At 46.4% G+C, this 20,391-nt stretch overlaps 1 protein-coding gene across 2 annotated transcripts in view; it reads right to left on the bottom strand.

The window, feature by feature from the left end:
- Positions 1 to 20,105, bottom strand: part of TTLL11 (tubulin tyrosine ligase like 11) — a 108,622-nt gene extending 88,517 nt beyond the window's left edge. For both annotated transcript variants that reach the window (XM_084820870.1, XM_084820869.1), the window contains exon 1: positions 19,615 to 20,105. In XM_084820870.1, the coding sequence (XP_084676996.1) occupies positions 19,615 to 20,025 (411 nt within the window). In that variant the 5' untranslated portion in view covers positions 20,026 to 20,105. The remainder of the gene's footprint in view (positions 1 to 19,614) is intronic.
- Between the last annotated feature and the right edge of the window lie 286 nt (positions 20,106 to 20,391).

Here is a 20,391-nt window from a genome sequence, read left to right as displayed (position 1 = left end):
ATAAATGCTTTTCAATTTTCATGCAAACTTTTTAAAAAATCACCAAATTCAGAATGAACCGAACTTAAAACTGGAGAAATTCTCAAGGTTCGAGATGAACTGAAATTAAGATTGGAGAAATTAGAAACTGGGAGAAACCAAAATCCATCCCAAATGATAACGTACATGGTTTAACAAACCAAAAGTGACCGTTTGTTGTCAGAAAGGAAGTTCATCTTTAATATTTCAGCTCCCTAATATAAGAACATCCCAGAACCCCAATAAGCTTTGGAAAGTGAACTTTCATACTCTCAACTCACTGGCCTGCCGATTAAAATTGGCCTCACTGATTCATCTACTTAAGCATCAAGTTCGCCATCGCCTAAACAGATCAATACCCGTGGGCCTCCTACAGTTTGTTTTTTCCCCATCTGCTCCAAATTATTTTACCATCCCTGAGACAAATAGGTCCATGTCCCCCAAAATAACTAGAACGCACTGAGGCATACAGAAGGGAAGCTGGCATCATGATGCAAGAATCGCTTTGGGGCAAACGCAGCACAAGTCCCCAGGCCTCCTCTGAGGAGTCATTGTTGAGCATCCTGAACTCCAATGGCTGAGAAGCTTGTTCACCGCTGGAAAAGCAGCACTGTGAAAACGGCTCACAGGAGAAACACCCTCTGGCTGTTTATGGTTATTTTCTTTGCCAGCAATTTTTCTTACTTTGTTAGCATGGAAGTATTTTGTGCAAAGCTGGGATGGAAGGAAAGAAATGAGCTATTCTGCAACTTTCCCCTGAACCAGTTCCTTTATTTTTTAAATTAAAATGCATCAAAACCTCAATTTCAGCAGCAACAGGCTTTGAGAAAGTGGGGGAGGGAAATAATTAACATGCTAATTGGGCAAATGCTTTCTTTCTCCCCTGCTTAATGGGGTAGGGTGGCATCCACAACAGACAACAACAGAGAAAGGGGATCTGTGATTCATCTCGTTATTGTTTTATTCAGGGAGACAAGAAAGCAAAGATGCTTGGTTTGGAACGTGTGAAAAAAATATTAATTTGCAGGAAAATTATCAAGGGTTGTAAACCACCCACCCCCACCCATTTTTCTTCCAACATGCCTGCAACACTGATTTTGAGATGGGTGTTTTTGTTTTGTTAATGTTTTTATTAACTCAAAGGATAAAATGAAATCCATGTTGAGACAGCATCTCTCATCTACTGCAGTTCACAAAGGTGCAACAGAAAGGGTTGGATCCAAATTTGCACTGGATCAACTGTGCTGATGGAAGTGGGCTTCCCAGCCCCCTCCTTTCCATGGGAGCCTCTCTAGCTCCCTGAAAATGCTACACAGAGAATCAGGACATCCTGCTGAATGGGGTGTGCTGTAATGTGCGGGGGGAGGAGGGAATACAAAAAGATTGGCCGGAGGGACCTTCCACAAGAGGACCCATTTCTCTTGCGGAAGATCCCTTCTTCTCACAGAATGCAGAGCCAGAGACAGATTCCTGAGGCCCCTGGGCAAGGCACCTTCAGTGGGCCCCCTCCCTCAGTGAGTCTGCCTTCATAGAATCATAGAATAGTAGGGTTGGAAGGGGCCTACAAGGCCATCAAGTCCAACCCCCTGCTCAATGCAAGAATCCAGGTCAGAGCATCCCTGACAGGCGGCTGTCCAGCCTCGTCTTGAACGCCTCCAGTGGGGGAGAGCCCTCCACCTCCCCAGGTAATTGCTTCCAATGTCATATTGCTCTAACAGTCAGGAAGTTTTCCTGATGTTCAGCTGGAATCTGGCTTCCTGTAACTTCAACCCATTATTCTTTCTCACTGCCATTGTCACCAGCCACTCTTGCGCCTCCTCCTCTTCCTCATTGTTGCTACCACTTTCTTACTTGACCTACAGAGAGCCAGGGGGCAAGAAAGAATATAAGAAGAGTTGTGCTGGATCAGACCAAGGGTCCATCTAGTCCAGCATTCTGTTCACACAATGGCCAACCAGCTGTCAACCAGGAACCCACAAGCAGGGCATGAGCACAACAGCACCATCCCACCCATGTTTCCCAGCAACTGGTGCACATAGGCATACTGCCTCTGGTGCTGGAGGTAGCACATAGCCCTCAGGCCACTGATAGCCTTCTCCTCCAGGAATTTGTCCAACCCCCTTTTAAAGCCATCCAAGTTGGTGGCCATCACTACATCTTGTGGTAGCAAGTTTCATAGTTTAACTATGCGCTGTGTGAAAAAGGACTTCCTTTTATCTGTCCTGGATCTCCCTCCAATCAGCTTTATGGGATGACCTCAGGTTCTAGTATAATGTGAGAGGGAGAAAAAAGTCTCCCTAAACCATTCTCCACACTATGCATAGTTTTGTAGAGTTTTATCATTGTACCATTGTCTCCCCTTACTCTCCTTTTTTCCAAGCTAAACAATCCCAGCTGTTGTAACCTTCCTTCGTAGGGAAGTTGCTCCAGCCCCTTGATCATTTTAGTTGCTGTTTTCTGCACTTTTCCAGCTCTACAATATCTTTTCTTAGGTGTGATGACCAGAAATGGACACAGTATTCCAAGTGTGGTCGCACCATAGATTTGTATAAGGGCAGTGTGATATCGGCAGTTTTATTCTCAATTCCTTTCCTAATTACGTCTAACATGGAGTTTGCCTTTTTTTACAGCGGCCACACACTGGGTTGACATCTTCATTGAGCTCTCCACCACAACCCTAAGATCTCTTTCCTGGTCGGTCACCACTAGCTCAGATGCCATCAGGCTATACTTGAAGTTGGGATTTTTTGCCCCAACATGAAACACTTTACACTTGCTTACATTGAACCAGTGTGGTGGTTCACACCACACCAGAGCCAGTGTGGTGTAGTGGCAAGAGTGTTGGACTAGGAGCCGGGAGATCCGGGTTCTAGTCCCCACTCGGCCATGGAAGCTCACTGGGTGACTTTGGGCCAGTCACAGACTCTCAGCCCAACCCACCTCACAGGGTTGTTGTGGTGAGGATAAAATGGAGAGGAGGAGGATAATGTAAGCCGCCTTGGGTTCCTTGCAAGGGAAAAAAGGCAGGGTATTAATGCAATAAATAATAATAATAACAACAACAACAACAACAACCACATTTGCCATTTGGATGCCCATTCTCCCAGTTTGGAGAGATCCTTTTGGAGCTCCTCACAATCCCTTTTTGTTTTAACCACCCTAAATAATTTCATGTCATCCACAAACTTGGCCACTTCACTGCTCACTCCTAATTCCAGATCAGTTCTGAACAAGTTGAAAAGCATTGGTCCTAATACAGATCCCTGTGGGACCCCACTGTTTACTTCCTTCAATTGGGAGAATTTACCATTTATTCTGACTCTCTGCTTTCTGTTCTTTGATCAGTTACTGATCCATAAGGGGACCTCTCCTCTTATTCTATGACTGCTAAGTTTGCTCAGGAGTCTTTGGTGAGGGGCTTTGTCAAAAGCCTTTTGGAAGTCCAAGTAAACATCTACCAGATCATGCCGTCTACATGTCTATAGTATGTGGAATCTCCTGCTTCTCACCACAACCACCATTATCTGGGCCAGAGCAAGAGGCAGAGGAACAAGCAGGTTGCAATAGTGAAGAGGAGAAGCAACCCCACGGGGAGCTTTTCAATAGGCCCCTGCTAGTTTGTGGGCTCATGGCAGGTGCCTGACCGTACCTACCCTTGGTGCCGGCCCTAAAAAGAACGGACTTTTCAGCCTTGGCTGAAGGGAGGGGATTACACTGGCCAGTACCTGTTAACAATCTCACTGGCCTATTTTGGATCAGCTGAAGTTTCCAAACTGTTTTCAAAGACAGCCCCGCATATAACACATTGCAGTAATCCAGACAAGAGGTTATTAGAGCATTAGGGCTGCCACCTCTTTTTTATTCTGACAGACTCCTCGCCTTTAATAGGTACATAGCAGACGGATACAACATGGCCCTCTCTGTGCTGGGAATGGCTCTACCTATTGAATTTGGCCAGTGCAGATGGCTGAGAATTTCGTTTCAGTCCATTTTTGATAAGAATGCACCAAAATTCTCACTTTTACTCATAAACAGGATGGACAGAACTTTAAAAAAAAAAAACTGAATGTGAGAGAAAGCAAAACTCACAGTTTTGTCCATCTGTGAGACACGCAAAGAAGCATTAGCCATGATAGCAAAACAGGCCTTCTGCGTACTTCTAGCACAGGTTCCGGAAACTTGTGGCCCTCCAGATGTTTTGGCCTACAACTCCCATCAGCCCTAGCCAGCATAGCCAATGTGAGTGACAAAGGAAGTTGCGAGTCAAAACATCTGGAGGGCCACAAGTTGCCCATTCCTGACTAACAGTGCAATCCTACGCATGTTTACTCAAAAGTAAGTCCTGCTGATTGCAGCGGGATGAGCTCCATCATTAAGTGTGCATTACAGCCTAAATATCAGATGCTGGGAAGAAAACCGGAGATAGCTGTCTCACTCACACCTTTCCCGTGAGTCCTAGAGGCATCTGGTTAGCTGCTGCTGCAGACAGAACCTCGAATTAAACCTTGGTCTGATGCAGCAAGGCAGTTCTTAAGTGCTTAAAGGACTTAAAAGGGAGAGCTTGCATCTTTAATAAGAGCACGTTGGGAAGATGAAGGTCCATCATTTTTGCTGCCTGAGAGCACCAGGAAAATAAGAGAAAAAAGCTAGCAATATTAGCATTCAGCACTCTTCTCTCACTACGGTGTAACAAATCAGATTATCCCAGCTACAAGCTAAGTAATTCTGAAACAAGCACAAGGAAGGCGTTCTCCACACAGCTCTTCAGCAATACAGCGGCCAAGAGAACTACAAAGGGAAAAACAGATCCAAGAACTACAGCAACAACATTTGAGGGACAAGACCAGGTTGGCAACAGGGATGAAACCCAGGAATGTTTTATCGTGTTGTTGTTTCTCCCATTTTCTTGTTCCAAAATGCTTTCATTTGAAAGCTTCTAAAGACACAGAACTTTGGTTAATGGAAGAAAGGAGTTGAGGGAGAGGGGGAAACTCTGCCTGTTTTTATTATAGCTGTAAGAAATAGCAAACTTTTTTAAATGTCACTCAAAAAGCAAAGGTAGCCATCTCGGTCAAAAGAGAAATTACAAAATCCACATTAGGGTAATATCTTTTATTAGGCCAACTCGAGGGTCACAAAATACTGTGCACACTTTCAAGTTCAGCTGGAAGAAAAAGTAAGTCGACTGAAGCAGCGACTGTCGACCCTCCGGGGAATAAGAGAACACGAAGAGTTCTTGGACAGAATGGGGGAACTACAGCAGCAAAGGGCAGACCAGAAGCTTGACCAGCAACAGCAACCTGAGGCAGAAGTGGGAAATGCTGAGGTGAGGAAAAATGGAGTAGAGTGGAATGGACTAGAAAAATGGACTAGAGCACCCTTGGAAAAGGGTGACAGTTAGGAGAAGAAGAACTAGACGCCACTCTGCACCAGTGGAAGCAGTGGAGCTGTGGAACCGATTCCAGGTACTTGAGGATGAGACTGGAAGACAGCCTGCAGAGGAAGAATCACAGGGGAACCTGCATGAGAGTGCGCAAGAGGCTGAAGGTCAGTCAAGCAGAAGCGATGAAACCCAGGCCTACAACAAGAAGAAGAGAAGAGTGGTAGTAGTGGGAGACTCCTTGCTGCAAGGGATCGAAACCCAAGTATGTCACGAAGACCCATGGACAAACCAGGTATGTTGTCTCCCGGGAGGATGGATTAAAGACATGACTGAAAGGTTGCTTGCACTCATAAAGCCCACTGACAGGTATCCCTTTCTTCTCATCCATGTGGGAACAAATGATACCGCCAAGCGGAGCTACGAAGAAATCACATCAGACTTTGAAGCTTTGGGAAGGAAACTCAGGAACTTTGGGGCCCAGATAGTTTTCTCATCCATCCTTCCAGTAGTTAGAAGAGGGATAGAAAGGGAAAGAAAAATACTCCGGATGAATGACTGGCTATGAAGGTGGTGCCAACACGAGAGATTTGGATTCTGGGACCATGGGCTATACTTCCTGGAAGATGGGCTGTTGGCAAGGGATGGGTTGCACCTCACAAAGGCTGGGAAGAATGTGTTTGGCCACAGCATGAAGAACTTCATCAGGAGGGCTTTAAACTGAATCCTACGGGGAAGGGAGATATAAAGTTGGGGATAACAATGGACGAAGACTCATGCACCACAATGGAGAGAACAGCTCTAATAGCGCCCAATAATAGTCTTCAGACACATGTAGGAAGAAAACCAGACTATAAAGCACATGGTCTTCCATGTCTATATACTAATGCCCAGAGTATGGGAAACAAACAGAACGAATTTGAACTCTTAATACAAGAGGGAAATTATGACTGGATATAACTGAGACTTGGTGGGATAACTCTCATGACTGGAATACAGAAATTGAAGGATATCACTTGTTCAAAAAGAACAGGAGGAACAGAAAGGGAGGTGGGGTTGCACTGTATGAAAAATACATATCTCTGCCCAGAAATACAGGAGGATGAGCTTGGTAGCCCCATCAAGAGCATCTGGATCAAAATAAATGGAGCAAAGAATAAAAGGAACCTGGTGGTCGGAGTCTACTACCGGCCACCCAATCAAGGAGAAGACGAAGATGAAACTTTTGAAAAGCAAATAGCCAATGTTTCAAGGAAGCATGATGTAGTAATAATGAGGGACTTCAATTTCTCCGATATTTGTTGGGAGACAAATTCTGCAAAACATGGCCCCTCCAGGAAATTCCTGACTTGTGTGGCGGATAACTTCCTCCTACAAAAAGTAGAGGAAGGAACTAGAGGATCGGCTATCCTTGACTTGATCCTAACCAACAGAGATGACTTAGTGGATAAAGTAGCAGTTACAGGAACTCTGGGGGAAAGCGACCATGTTGTACTTCAGTTCTTAGTTCTAATGGAAGCAAAAGCCGAGTGTAGTCAAACACGTACCCTGGATTTTAGGAAAGCTGATTTTCATAAACTCAGAACAATGATCAGCAAGGTCCCATGGTAAGTGACTCTAATGAGAAAAGGAGTCCAAGATGGGTGGGAGCTTTTAAAAAAGGAAATTCTAAAGGCACAATTACAAACAATTCCAGCAAGACGAAAAGGTGGAAGACAACAGAAGAAGCCAATGTGGCTTCACAAAAAGCTTAGGGATGACCTGAAAACAAAAAAGGACACATATAGGAAGTGGAAGGAAGGCCCAGTAACAAAGGAAGTGTACAGTCGGGTAACACAGAATTGCAGGGATGGCGTCAGGAAGGCTAAAGCTGAGAACGAGCTGAGGTTAGTGAGGGATGCTAAAAGCAACAAAAAGGCTTTCTTCAGCTACGTGCATAGTAAAAGACAGAGGAAAGAAACAGTGGTTCACCTATTAAATAAGGATGGCAAAACAATAACAGATGACAAAGAAAAGGCAGAGGTGCTCAATTCCTGCTTTGGCTCAGTCTTCTCCCAAAAGAGGGTCTATGATCCCCCTGGCAAAGGTGAAGTACAGGCTGAAGGGGCAGGATTGCAGCTTGAGATCGACAGGCATATGGTCAAGGAACATCTAATTACTTTGAATGAGTTCACGTCTCCAGGGCCAGATGAACTGCATCCTAGAGTAATAAAGGAACTGGCAGAAGAACTCTCGGAACCGCTATCTACTGTCTTTGAGAAATCATGGAGGACGGGGGAAGTGCCAGATGACTGGAGGAGGGCTAACGTTGTTCCTGTCTTCAAAAAGGGTAAAAAGGAGGAACCTGGGAACTACAGACCAGTCAGTCTGACATCCATCCCTGGGACAATTTGGGAGCAGATGATCAAGCAACCCATCTGCAAGCACCTTGAAAACAATGCCGTGATTACTCGAAGCCAACATGGATTTGTCAAGAACAAATCCTGCCAGACGAATCTGATCTCATTTTTTGATCAAGTAACCTCCCTTGTGGACCGTGGGAATGCTGTAGACATCATATACCTCGACTTCAGCAAAGCTTTCGACAAAGTGCCCCATGATAACCTGATGAGCAAACTAGCTCAAAGTGGGCTAGATGAAACAATGATCTGGTGGAACCACAGCTGGCTACAGAATCAATCTTAAAGACTGCTTATCTATGGGTTCTTCTCAAACTGGGGAGAGGTAACGAGTGGGGTACCGCAGGGCTCAGTCCTGGGCCCAGTGCTCTTCCACATTTTTATTAATGACTTGGAGGAGGAGGTGCAGGGAATGCTGATCAAATCTGCAGATGACACAAAATTGGGCGGGATAGCGAATACTTTGGAAGACAGAAACAAAATTCAAAGTGATCTTGATAGGCTGGAGCGCTGGGCAGAAAACACCAGAATGACATTTAATAGGGATAAATGCCAAGTTCTGCACCTAGGAAAAAGAAACCAAAGGCACAGTTACAAAATGGGGGATACGTGACTCAACAACACTACAAGCGAGAAGGATCTTGGAATTGTTGTAGATCACAAGCTGAATATGAGCCAACAATGGGATGTGGCTGCAAAAAAGGCCAATGCTCTTTTGGGCTGCATTAATAGAAGCATAGCTTCCAAATCCCAGGAAGTACTAGTTCCCCTCTACTCAGCACTGGTTAGGCCTCATCTGGAGTACTGTGTCCAGTTCTGGGCACCACACTTTAAGAGGGATGCAGACAAACTGGACAGGGTTCAGAAGAGGGCAACAAAGATGATCAGGGGACTGGAAACAAAGCCCTATGAAGAGAGACTAAAAGAATTAGGCATGTTTAGCCTTGAGAAGAGAAGACTGAGGGGAGATATGATAGCACTCTTCAAGTACTTGGAAGGCTGTCACAGAGAGGAAGGATGATCTCTTCTTGATCATCCCAGAGTGCAGGACACGGAATCATGGGCTCAAGTGACAGGAAGCCAGATTCCGGCTGAACATCAGGAAAAACTTCCTGACTGTTAGAGCAAGGCGACAATGGAGCCCTTTCTCTAGGGTGGTGATGGGCTCTCCCACACTGGAGGCATTCAAGATGAGGCTGGACAGCCACCTGCCAGGGATGCTCTGACTTGGATTCTTGCATTGAGCAGGGGGTTGGACTCGATGGCCTTGTAGGCCCCTTCCAACACTACTATTCTATGATTCTATGATTCTGCTGAACTCTTCATCAAACACTTTTAATTGGCCTAATAAAACTTATTACCCTAAAACTAAAATGCAATTTTTAACAAGTGCAGGTTTGTTCACAACCAAAGGAAAGTATAGCAGATAAATTTCTAAAATGAGGAACATTGGAGGAGAAAGGCTACACAGAAGCCATGTGGTTGGAGTGAGCATTAGTTATTCAGTGCTGAAAGAAATGCACTCTGCGCATGCCAAGAGGCAGACTACTTATTCGTTCAGGTGTTTATAAACCATTTTTTTTCTAAGACTCAAAGTCATGAATGAATCATAACAACATAAAACCACTGTAACAAAATAACAATAATAAAACACCAAAACAAGCAGCTTGGGGGGAGGCGGGGAGAGCTAACTGTAGAAAACAACAATACCAACCAAAAGCTTGAAGAAAAACCAAACTTTTACACCTACATCTAACTCCCAGCAATATAATATAATATAATATAATATATTCTTCTGGCAGAAGATGCCAACGTCTCCGGGGCTAATTACAAAAAGGCCCTGCTTCTTGTTGTTACCATTCTGACAGAGCAGCAACCAGCTATCCAAACCTCAATTGGTGCAGGGCCTCCTATTTTTATTGTTCCATGCCCTGATGCTGAAAACTGATGCTAGGCAGAGTTTGTGTGTAATCCCTCCTTTACGGTAGCCCTTGAGCGCTATCCCACAGCATTCTCTAGAAGCTAATCTCAGTTGTTCCCCTATACTCCAGTTAGCTGGCTTGCCTTTGTTTTTAGATTTGGGTGTCCGGCACCAAATGAGGTGAGGCAGGAGGCTACTAAGGAGAGGGCCTTTTCAGTGGCGGCACCCCAGTTATGGCATGCTCTCCACAGACAGGCTTCACCTGGCACCAACATTGTGGACTTTTTGGTGCCAGGAGTAGACCTTTTAATTCTCCCATGCTTCCATTTTGTTTTTAAATGTGTTATTGTATTTTCAGATCTTTACCCTGCTGCTGGTTCTTACTCTGGTTTTATTCTGTCTTAAAACTTTTAAAGATTTTATATTATGTTTTATCATATTGTAGTTTAGAGTTTTAATTTTTGTGAACCATCCAGAGAGCTTTGGCTGTTGGGCAGCATAGAAATGATAAATACATACATTCATACATACATACATAAAATCTGGGAGTTGACAGATGCTGTTGCAGTCTCCATGGTCTCAGATTTTTAAATCCACTTCACTGTGCCTTTCAGGGACTATAGTCAGGGATCCATTTTTGCTCAGGGGCAAGTAGCCATGAAATTAAAAGACGCTTGCTCCTTGGGAGGAAAGCTATGGCCAACCTAGACAGCATAGTAAGAAGCAGAGACATCACCTTGCCGACAAAGGTCCGTCTAATCAAAGCTATGGTTTTCCCAGTAGTAATGTATGGCTGTGAGAGCTGGACTATAAGGAAGGCTGAGCGCCGAAGAATTGATGTTTTCGAACTGTGGTGCTGGAGAAGACTCTTACGAGTCCCCTGGACTGCAAGGAGGTCAAATCAGTCCATCCTAAAGGAAATCAACCCTGAGTGCTCATTGGAAGGACAGATAATGAAGCTGAAGCTCCAATATTTTGGCCACCTAATGCGAAGAGAAAACTCCCTGGAAAAGACCCTGATGCTGGGAAAGACTGAAGGCAAAAGGAGAAGGGGACGGCAGAGGATGAGATGGCTAGATAGCATCACGGATGCAATGAATATGAACTTGAGCACGCTCCGGGAGAGAGCGCAGGACAGGAAGGCCTGGCGTGCTATGGTCCATGGGGTCACGAAGAGTCGGACACGACTGAACGACTGAACAACAACAACAACAAAGCAGCAGTCATGTTAAGTCTGGCTGCATACACTTTAAGCCACTGTTCATTCACACACACACACACGAAAATTAGCTTGCCCCTATGGTAGGAACACAGGGATAATAACCTCCATTTGTGTGACTCTCACTACCAACCATCAGGGTACAAACTGTGCAGCATCTTCTCTGATGACTCAGGAGAGTGCAAATAAATGGTACCCTCCAACACACAATAGAAACAAAAACACCAGCACTAGAGCTCTTTTCAGACATTATCAGGACTAAATAAATGCACATGGAGGGGGAAGCAATACGGCAGCCTCCTCACTCATTAGAACATGTAAAGGCAGCCTCCATACCTACAGCTGTACCAAAACAAGAAAATAATTGCATATGCATAAATAAAATAAAATACTCTGTAATGTATAGCCTCCTTGAACTGGCTTCCTGCTACTAGTGCCATGGTTTATTTTTTTTAAGTCCTGGTTCCCGTGTACCATTTTCTCTGCTGTACCTGTATACCCACAACAGAAAGTGCATATTTTAGGCATGGGGATGGAGGGAGGAAAAATGAGATCTGGAGCACCAGTACAAAACAGACCCTTTTTTCTAATAGGGAAAAAAGTTAGGAAGATGAGAATCAAAATAAGGAAGGAGGGGGTTGAAACGCCAAGAAACCAGTGCTTGAAACAGATAGGTGTGGCACAACCGTTTGCATAGCAGCACAGCAGCGCTGGTGAAACAATCCTGCTGTAACCATGGCAACAGGTACACAGAAACGAAGCCTGGGCCACAAGCTCTTCCTTCACTCTTCTGGATCCACCACCCTGAGCTGCCAAATGTCTCATGCAGGCCCTTCCCTAGGAATGTCCCCACCACCACCACCACCACCACCAAAGTGAGCCCCATAGTTTTCAATGGGGCTTACTCCTAGGAAAGTGATGTGCATACGATTGTGGCCTTTATAGGCTCCAACCCCATACTCCCAAACCCCACCTTTTCCAGGAAGACTTTGGCACAACCCGCACTCCGCACCCAGCTGTACCTCAGCCTAAATACATATAACTGCATTCAGACACGTTCACCCCCTTGTTCCATTTTCCTCCTCCCCCAGAATTTCTACTGTATATGGCACAGAATAACATAAGCAAAAACAGACAAGTCTTTGGTGTTAATGTGGTACTAAAAGGGTTAGCAAAATGTAAGCATGGCTGATTTGATCTGGAATGGTAGAAGGACCTGAGCGAGGGTTTTGGGGAGACCTACAAGAAGAGCCCCTAAAAGACCCCAGACTAGTAACCAGTTTTATATTCCAGACTCTTGACCCCTGACTGTGAAGTTTGATTCTATGCTAAATGATATTATTTCACTAACTGAGACTCTAACTAAGATTTTGCAGGACTGTCTCTGAAGAAAGGGGGAAAAATGCAGCTGTCTTTACAAGCAGCTTCACAGCACGACCTGCTGGCAGAGTGTCTAAGTGAGATGAACAGAAGAACTGAGCATGCTCAGATGCCTACTAAGAGGAGGAAAAGTACTGTTCTGACATCTCGTGGTGTACACCTGCTGATAAGAGAATGTCCTCCTTCGATGCTAGTTGGGCGGGGAAGCTGTAGCCCTGAGCATGAGCGACAACTGGGAGGTGTTCAGGCAGATATGACCAAAAATGGCCAAGGATGACTGGGAGTTCAAAGAAGATATACCAGGGAAAAACCAGGAAAAAATCAAGATAACATGCCCAGATGGCAGACTTTGGGTCATATTTTGGGACATTTCAAAGTAACCTGTTTGTAATGGTGCCAGATACGTTCCCCAAAACACATGAAATTGTGGGAGATAGATGAGACACCTTCCTTCTGATTGGTGAGCAAATGCTCTCACCACGTGCACCCCATTTTGATTGGAGGATGGTTGACTCATTGCTCCTTGGGGCCCCACCTTTGACCACAGCAAGGGTATAAAAGCCCAGATAATAAGAGCTCCTGGCTGCTCTGGTTCCTGCTGCTGCTGGTTTGCCACCAGATTTGGGTAACTATGGACCTCTTTAGACTCTTAGACTTTGGAACTTAGAATATTTTCTGGAAGTAGAAGTTAGAATTATTTCTGGGTTTGGGACTTAGAGTGATTTCTAAGCTTGAGACTTGGAGGTTATTTCTGAGGATGGGAGTTGGGATCCCATCTTCAGAGTTGGCAAATGGAATTATTCCCAGGTCTTGGGTTTTCCTTTCACTCTAGTTCCTACCCCTATTTTTCACATGCCTAGAGGAACTTAGTAATGCTTTAGCGTAGCCTTTATATTCAAGTAAGAAGCAGGAGGAAGTAATGGGAGGGCTAGCATTTAGTTTAGGTTGTTTTAGTTTAGCTTTGAACCACAAGTAGTAAACAAGAGAAAGTTGGAAGGAGGAGTCATAACGATGTTAGAAGCTCAAGCCCGTATCTTATTAGCAGAATTCATAATACCAGCTTTGGCAATTGCAATTCTTTTGATTAATCTTCTATTTTTGTTGCATTCTCTCTCCCTGTAATTGTAGAGAAAGTTTCTAACACTCATATAACCACCATGCACTTTCTTCATATTTTGTATTTTTCTGAAATAAAGCCTTAAATAGATTTCAATTTACAATTTTGTCTGTAGTGATGTTTGTCTGTTGGGATTAGCTTTGGACCCATTTGGTGCAGGTTCTGAGGTTAAACAGGACCGAATTTACAAAGAGCTTACAGTAGGGTTTATCTTGGAGATACATATTTTCAGAGATCTCTGCAGACTTGGATAGCTCCTTTAGAGTTCTGACAGGTTCTGACTGAAACCCAGAGTAGATTCACTGCCCTGCTGACATCGGAGCCACCACCCTCCACTGGTACAGGGCCAAAATGCACTGGGCTACTTCAAGAAATAAAACTATATAGTTTTGTACATCTTAAGACTCTGACTGTTTTTTCCACAGAATAATATAAGCAAAAACAGACCGGTCCTTGCCTCAAAGACCTTACAGCTGCAATTTCAGTTATTTGCTTCTGTCTTTCTGTGCCATGTACAATGATGCCATTACAGATTTACCTCCACAGTCTGATCTGTAATATTTATTTTCGATGTAAAGTCCATCCTATGCCTCGATGGAAGGTTTTTGCAAGGCTGTATAAAATTCGGGTAGTGGAACCTGAGAGATCAGGTGCTGACTGAGGTGTAGTGATAGCCACTGGCACAGATTTATTTTCAGTTATTTAGATTTATAGGATGCCTTAAAAAAGAGACTCTCTAGGCTTTGAACAAATAAAAATACAAAATGCAATTAAAAATCCAACATACAAATGTTTGAAAGGAGGGAGGATTGGTTCTATTCACAGAGGGGAAGAGGTATATCAACAGCTAGTGGCTACTGATAGTGAAATTGAGCCTCCATGTTCTGAGGCAGTATACCTTTGAATACCACATGCAGGGAGATGGAGAACAGCAGGGATGTTGCTTGTGTGGTTCCTGCAGGTCCCTGGCCAGCCACTGTGTAGAACAAGACAGTTGTCTAGCTGGGCCCTTGGTGCTCTGAACCAGCAGAACTTTTTTTAGGTCTCAATGAGCTTCCAAACATTTCTAAAGCACGACGTCTAGGTGCTTGGGTTTTGTTTTGGTTTTTTAAAGGAAGAAATGAAGGCTGAAATTCTCACATTTCCCACACTTGTGTGTCATTTGCAGAGGCATGTGAAATGCATGAAATTGCAGATGTCAATATAGAGGTGAATACATGCATCTCTAAAAACTGGTGTTCAGGTTCCTGAGGGAAATTATGAAATTGGAACTCCTGGATTCTGGACTCACAAACTGCTTCTCAAGCCGCCGCGCCCCCCCCCCCCCGCAACAAAAAGCAAGGGCTCCCTCTGCAGGCCAAAGTATCTCCGATAAACCTTGCTCCCAGATACAACAGAACAGTACTTAACAGGCAGCGTTCTGCTTTCTGAGTTAATTATGCTAATTCCTTGATATTATGCAAATAACATGGCGGACAAAGCTGTCATCTTGTTCCAAAAGGATTTGTTCAGAGGACTTTTTGGAAGCATTATCCGTTCTGATTTACACCGACATACATAATTCTCAGCTACGCTTCTGGTTGCACCTCTGCAAATGATTTCAGCAAGTCAGCCCGTAACGCATCTATCTCATTAGCACAAAATCCAGTTTTAGCCGACCTCATTTCTACTGCCCACTTCCTTCCCCAAAGTTGCAGGAACTTGGATTCGGGCACCTTTTTAGCAAGCAGCTCCATGAATCTTGCTGGCACCACGCTAATCCCAGAAGCTGGAGAGACAGGAAGGACTTTGGTGCGATAGCACGCCATGCCATGACTGGCCCCTTAGGTTCCAAATGCGTGATCACGCCACCATCCAATTCACATAATGCACACCTCATATAGCATTGCCAAACAGCCCACATTTCACTGACCCTCACCAGAACTGCCTCCTGCCAGCCACTTGCCAGAACACGATTATATAAGCCAGAGGGAAAAAAGATGTGGCCAATGTTTTGTTATTTCCAGTGGAGGCTGGTGGCTCCGATGTCAGTGGGGCAGTAAATCCGCTCCGGGTTTCAGTCAGAACCAGTCAAACCTCCAAAGGAGCTATCCAAGGTGCTTGGAGTTCAGCCCTTGGGCTGAAACAGGTTCAACATCTCTGCTTTAGAAGAATAACTCTCCACATGCTCATAGGTACGTTTTTTTAAAAAGAAAAGCTGCTTCTCAAAGAAGGGGAAAGCACTCTGGACAGCCTCAAGCCACTCTGTTCCTAGGACTTTAAAAAAGAAACTTTGCTCCATTCAGGTAAAAAGCATTCTAGATATGCTCAGAGGCATTAACCAGAAGTACTCGATTTTTTTTAAAGGAGGAGGTTGCGACGGTAACCCCAGAAACTTGCAACTTTTGAGAACTGGTGTATTGCAAACTAGCTTTGGTCTGAAATTGTGTTTGGTCTGATGCGTTTGGTCTGAAATTGGGGCTGGCTGATGCTCAGATTTTACCTGGTGTTTAATGGGGCTTACTCCCAGGTAAGTAGGCAGAGGACTGCAACCTGATTTTCATTAGGGCTGTCACCTGATGAAAGAAATCTTAGCTGAGCAATCAAATTAGTTTTGATTAATTAATCTGCATAAATGTGCATTTGACTGAAACAATAATTTTGAAGGAAAAAAGAATCCTTCCTTCATGTCAAGATGGTGCATGTCTATGTTGCAGCCAGGCACCCTCTGAGTGAGAGAAGAGGGGTATGTCACCCTGCTTGTGGGCTTCCCACTGGGACATCTGGTTAGCCGCTGTGGGAAACAGGGCGCTGGACTAGACAGACCTTTGGTCTGGTCCAACACGGGTCCTCTTCTGTTCTTATTAGCGATGATAGTTCAGAATGAAACCTTCATGTTTGGACACAGTCTACCTTGAATACATACCAGTTCCTGGGAAACAATAGCAAAAAAGGGCTTGTGGGCTTATTTACTTATTATTACATTTATATCCCACGTTTTTTCCTCTTGCAAAGAACCCAAGGCGGCTTACATGCTCCTCCTCTTTTCCATTTTATCCTCACAACAACCCTGTCAGGTAGGTTAGGCTGGGAGTCAGCAACTGGCCCAAAGTCACCCAGTGAGCTTCATGGCCAAGTGGGGACTAGAACCCAGATCTCCCAGTTCCCAGTCCAACACTCTAGCCACTACACCACACCGGCTTCCCAGTCTAATCCAGCAGGGATCTTCTTACGTTCTTGCATAGTATTGGAAAAAGCATTCCTGCCCCATCTGTGGAAGGGGAAATGCTTCTTCTAACACAGCATTTAAAAGGAGGCATTCCCTCCTGTGCACGAACGAGCAAAGGGGGACTCTGCCTCTTTTATCATTGGGCCTGTCATCTGCAGTTTAGCCAAGTCAGCCTTCCCCAACCTGGTGTCCTGGTTGGACTACAATTCCCACCATCCCCAGCCTGCCTGCCCATTTGGCCATGCTGGCTGGGGAATATGGGAGTTCTGGTCCAACACATCTGTAAGGGACCACATTGGGAAAGGCTAATCTCAGTATTTACATTTAAAATAACATTTTAAAAAAGTGTTGCCTGAAGAATCAGAGATGCCTTTTTCATCAATTTAAAATGTTTCAAATTGGTTAATCCAACCAATTGCAGAAGTCCCTGATCTCCCTCATTTACTTTGTCAATACTGGCATGAATAACAGGTCACAACAGGGCTGTCTTATTGAATAGGCTAAAGGTGATGTTGCCCAGGCCCACTGCATTCAGGGGCCCACCCAGGCCCAGATTCCAAGTTTTTGTTTGTTTTTAAAAGTAAGCTCCTAGTCCTTATAGAGCTGGAGATATAAGGCAAAATGTGCAGGCAGCATTCTGCCCCCCCATTTAGTGAGAAATTAGCTTGGTCCTGCCTTCTACTGTTGTGGCTAATGAAAGATATCATTGCTAGGATTGACATGTAAGGAGAACCACAAGATGTAGTGATGGCCACCAATTTTGGATGGCTTTAAAAGGGGATTAAACACCTTCATGGAGGATAAGGCTATCCATGGCTACTAATCACAATGGCTATATACTACTTCCAGTACAGGAGCCAGTCTGCCTGTGTACACCAGTTGCTGAAGAATATGAGCGGGAGGGAGCTACTGTGCTCAATGTCCTGGTTTTTGGCCATTTCCTACTGGAGTACCCAGCTGGACTAGACAAGGCCTTTGGTCTAATCCAGCATGGCTCTTCTTGCATTCTTATTAAGGATGGGAAACCACACAGGTCAGGCTAGAGTCTGGCTGTAGCCCAGGTATAAACACCCAGGTCTGGCCAGTGATATGGGGTGGAGATCTTTCCATCATGGAAAATATCCCGCTGCTATATTTTTCCACAGAAAACTCTCCATTTTTAATACATGTTGTTCTGTAAAATTCATTGGTGACAGAATGAATGGCTGGAATACCACTCAGACAGGGCAATTTCAAAGTTGTCGCTCACTTTCTTCTTCCTCTTCCAATGAGCTGCCGCTGGTTGGTGGACCTATGCAAGGGATGTGTAAACCCATACTGTCCCCACTCCAGATTAGATTAACACAATGCACATCACAACATCATCACGCTGTGCCTGGCTCCGTCCCTGTTTCGCACCACTGGCTGGCAGCTGTGAGGGCACACCACAGTGATGTCATAATACACATTGTGTTCAACTGGGCATTATGAGGACAAGAGGGGAAAGTATTCCAGAGCTGTGGTAGCCCCTAGTCCCCCATAACACCTCATTAGACCCTGTGTTTGTTTCTAAAGTGGGTCCCTGTTTCCAGAAGGGAAGGCTCTGCTTCTGTGCCAAAGGCCTTTTGAATGCTGCAAAAACTCGATTGCCTGCACCACTGTTAAACCTACTCAGTGTCTAGCCAACCCCTTGAATGAGGCACGTTCCCAAAGGAACCTGCAGCCTCGCAACATTAATTCGGTCACCAGGGAGAAGAGAGCACCAGTCAACAAATAAAACTGTGTTAACACCCCACAAAGCCAGGCAGACAGACATCAACCATGCAGCCTGAAGACTCAGGGCACTGGCATGCAACCAAGGCGACATTGTGTACACTACAATTCTGTGGGAGCAGAGGAAAAGGCACATGACTGCAGGCATAAACCATCTTCCTAGATATCTGAGCTTTCCTTTCTGTTTTTTTTTTTTTTTAATGGAAGTTACCAATCCTTATGCCTGAGGACATGTGCACGAAATGTGTGTGGGCAATGCCCTCTTCAGTTGCAGAAGCCAAGAAAGGTGATGGCATAAAATGTTCAGTGGGGAGCAGGAGAGACAGAATAAGTTATGCAAAATCAGGGGGGGGGCTATGCAAATATGTCCAGTTTGCATAATTTATATATGCTGTAAAATTCGCCTCTTTCCATGGTGCAGATTCTGGACTGCCTGATGGCAGGATTTTAAGATCTTTAGCACAAAATACGCTCAGCTGCACATTAGACAAATTAATGGCAGAGGAGAATGCTAGCAATGAAGGCCAGATGGTGCCTGCAGGTTCAGGGGCAGTGTGCCCCCAAATACAAGTGGCTGGGGAAACAAACAACACAGGAGGGAGGCCCATGGCTTCCATGCCCTGTTTGTGGGGTTCCCAGAGGCACCAGGCTGGCCTTCAGTCTGATCCAGCAATCAGGTTCTTTTTATGTTAACTCCACGCATAACTGACTCCTCTGTTGTTCTCAGAAACCAGCCAACAGATACCCAGTTGACCATTTTGTTTTGTTTATATCACATGTTGTAAAACAGCCTTCACCAAACTGGCTGGGGGATGCTGGGAACTGCAGTCCAACATATCTGGCCTACTTGTAACAAGAGTGCTGTTTGTGCCAAGCGGAGGGGGGCTCCTTCCGATGGCTCCAGCCTTCCCCAACCTGGCACCCTCCAGATATGTTTGGACTACAACTCTCATCAGCCCCAGTGTGGTTAGGGCTGATGAGGGTTGCAGTCCAACGGGGGGGGGCGCCACGCTGGCTGGGGCTGATAGGAGTTGCAGCCCAACCCAGCTGGATAGCACTGGGCAGATGGGAGTTGCAGTCCCAGACATCGGGAGAGCGCCACTCTGCCTGGGGCCGATGGGAGCCGGCGTCCAAAAACATCTGAAGGGCGCGAGTTGGGGGGAGGCTGCTGCAGAGGCCGACGGCTTCCTCCTCCAGCCCACCCGCGGGCGCCCCCTCACCTCTTTCCAGCGCAGCTGCCGCAGGCTGAGCTTGAGCGCCTCGAGCGAAGTGCGCGCCTTGGAGCTGTCCACGGTGACGGGCCGCGAGGCCCGGCGGGGGCGCGGCCGAGGCGCCGGCCCGGGCGGCCCCTTCTTCCTCCTCGGCGTCGGCGGCAGCGAGGCCGGCTGAGGCGGCTCCTTGGCAGTGGCTCCTGCGGCTGCTCCGCCTCGGCGCCCGGCCGGGCCCCGAGGCGTCCCCGGAGACGCGCGCGCCGAGGCCGCTGAGCCCGGGCCTTTCCTGGGCGACGCCTCGCCCTCAGGCTGCGCCCCGGCCCGGCGCGCCTTCGCCTCGCCCTCCTCCTCGCCGTCCTCCTCTTCCTCCCCTTGGACGCAGGCGGCGGCGGCTGCTCCGGGCGAAGGCGGCGTCTCCATGGGTCCGGCGGCGGGCCAGGGCCGGCTCCTTTCCTGCTGCAGCCGCCGCCGCCGCCGCCGCCCTACCTCCTCCCTCTCCCGCAGCCACCACCACCCGGGCGGGGGGGAACTGAGCATGCTCCCCGGAGCCGCCTCGCGCCGGAGCCGTTCTCCGCCGCTGCTGGTTGTTGCCCCGGACGCAGCCGCCGCTGCCGAAGCAGACGCGGCGCAGCCTTCGCCGCCCGCCGCGCCTCCGGCTCTGCGGGGACTGGAGAGGCCCCGCGCAAAAGGCGCGCCTCGCCGGGCGGGCGAGCCACCACCGCGCCCGGCTGGCTGCTCCTGGGCCGGGCTGGCGGGCCGGCCTCAGTTTCCCTCAGGGTCTAGCCA

Source organism: Heloderma suspectum, chromosome 14, assembly GCF_057233095.1.
Source record: "Heloderma suspectum isolate Gila_16-S chromosome 14, 16-S_ref, whole genome shotgun sequence".
NCBI classification, from domain to species: Eukaryota; Metazoa; Chordata; class Lepidosauria; order Squamata; family Helodermatidae; genus Heloderma; species Heloderma suspectum.
The sequence above is the reverse complement of the archived record's forward strand: the minus strand, read 5'-3'. Positions and strand labels throughout refer to the sequence as shown.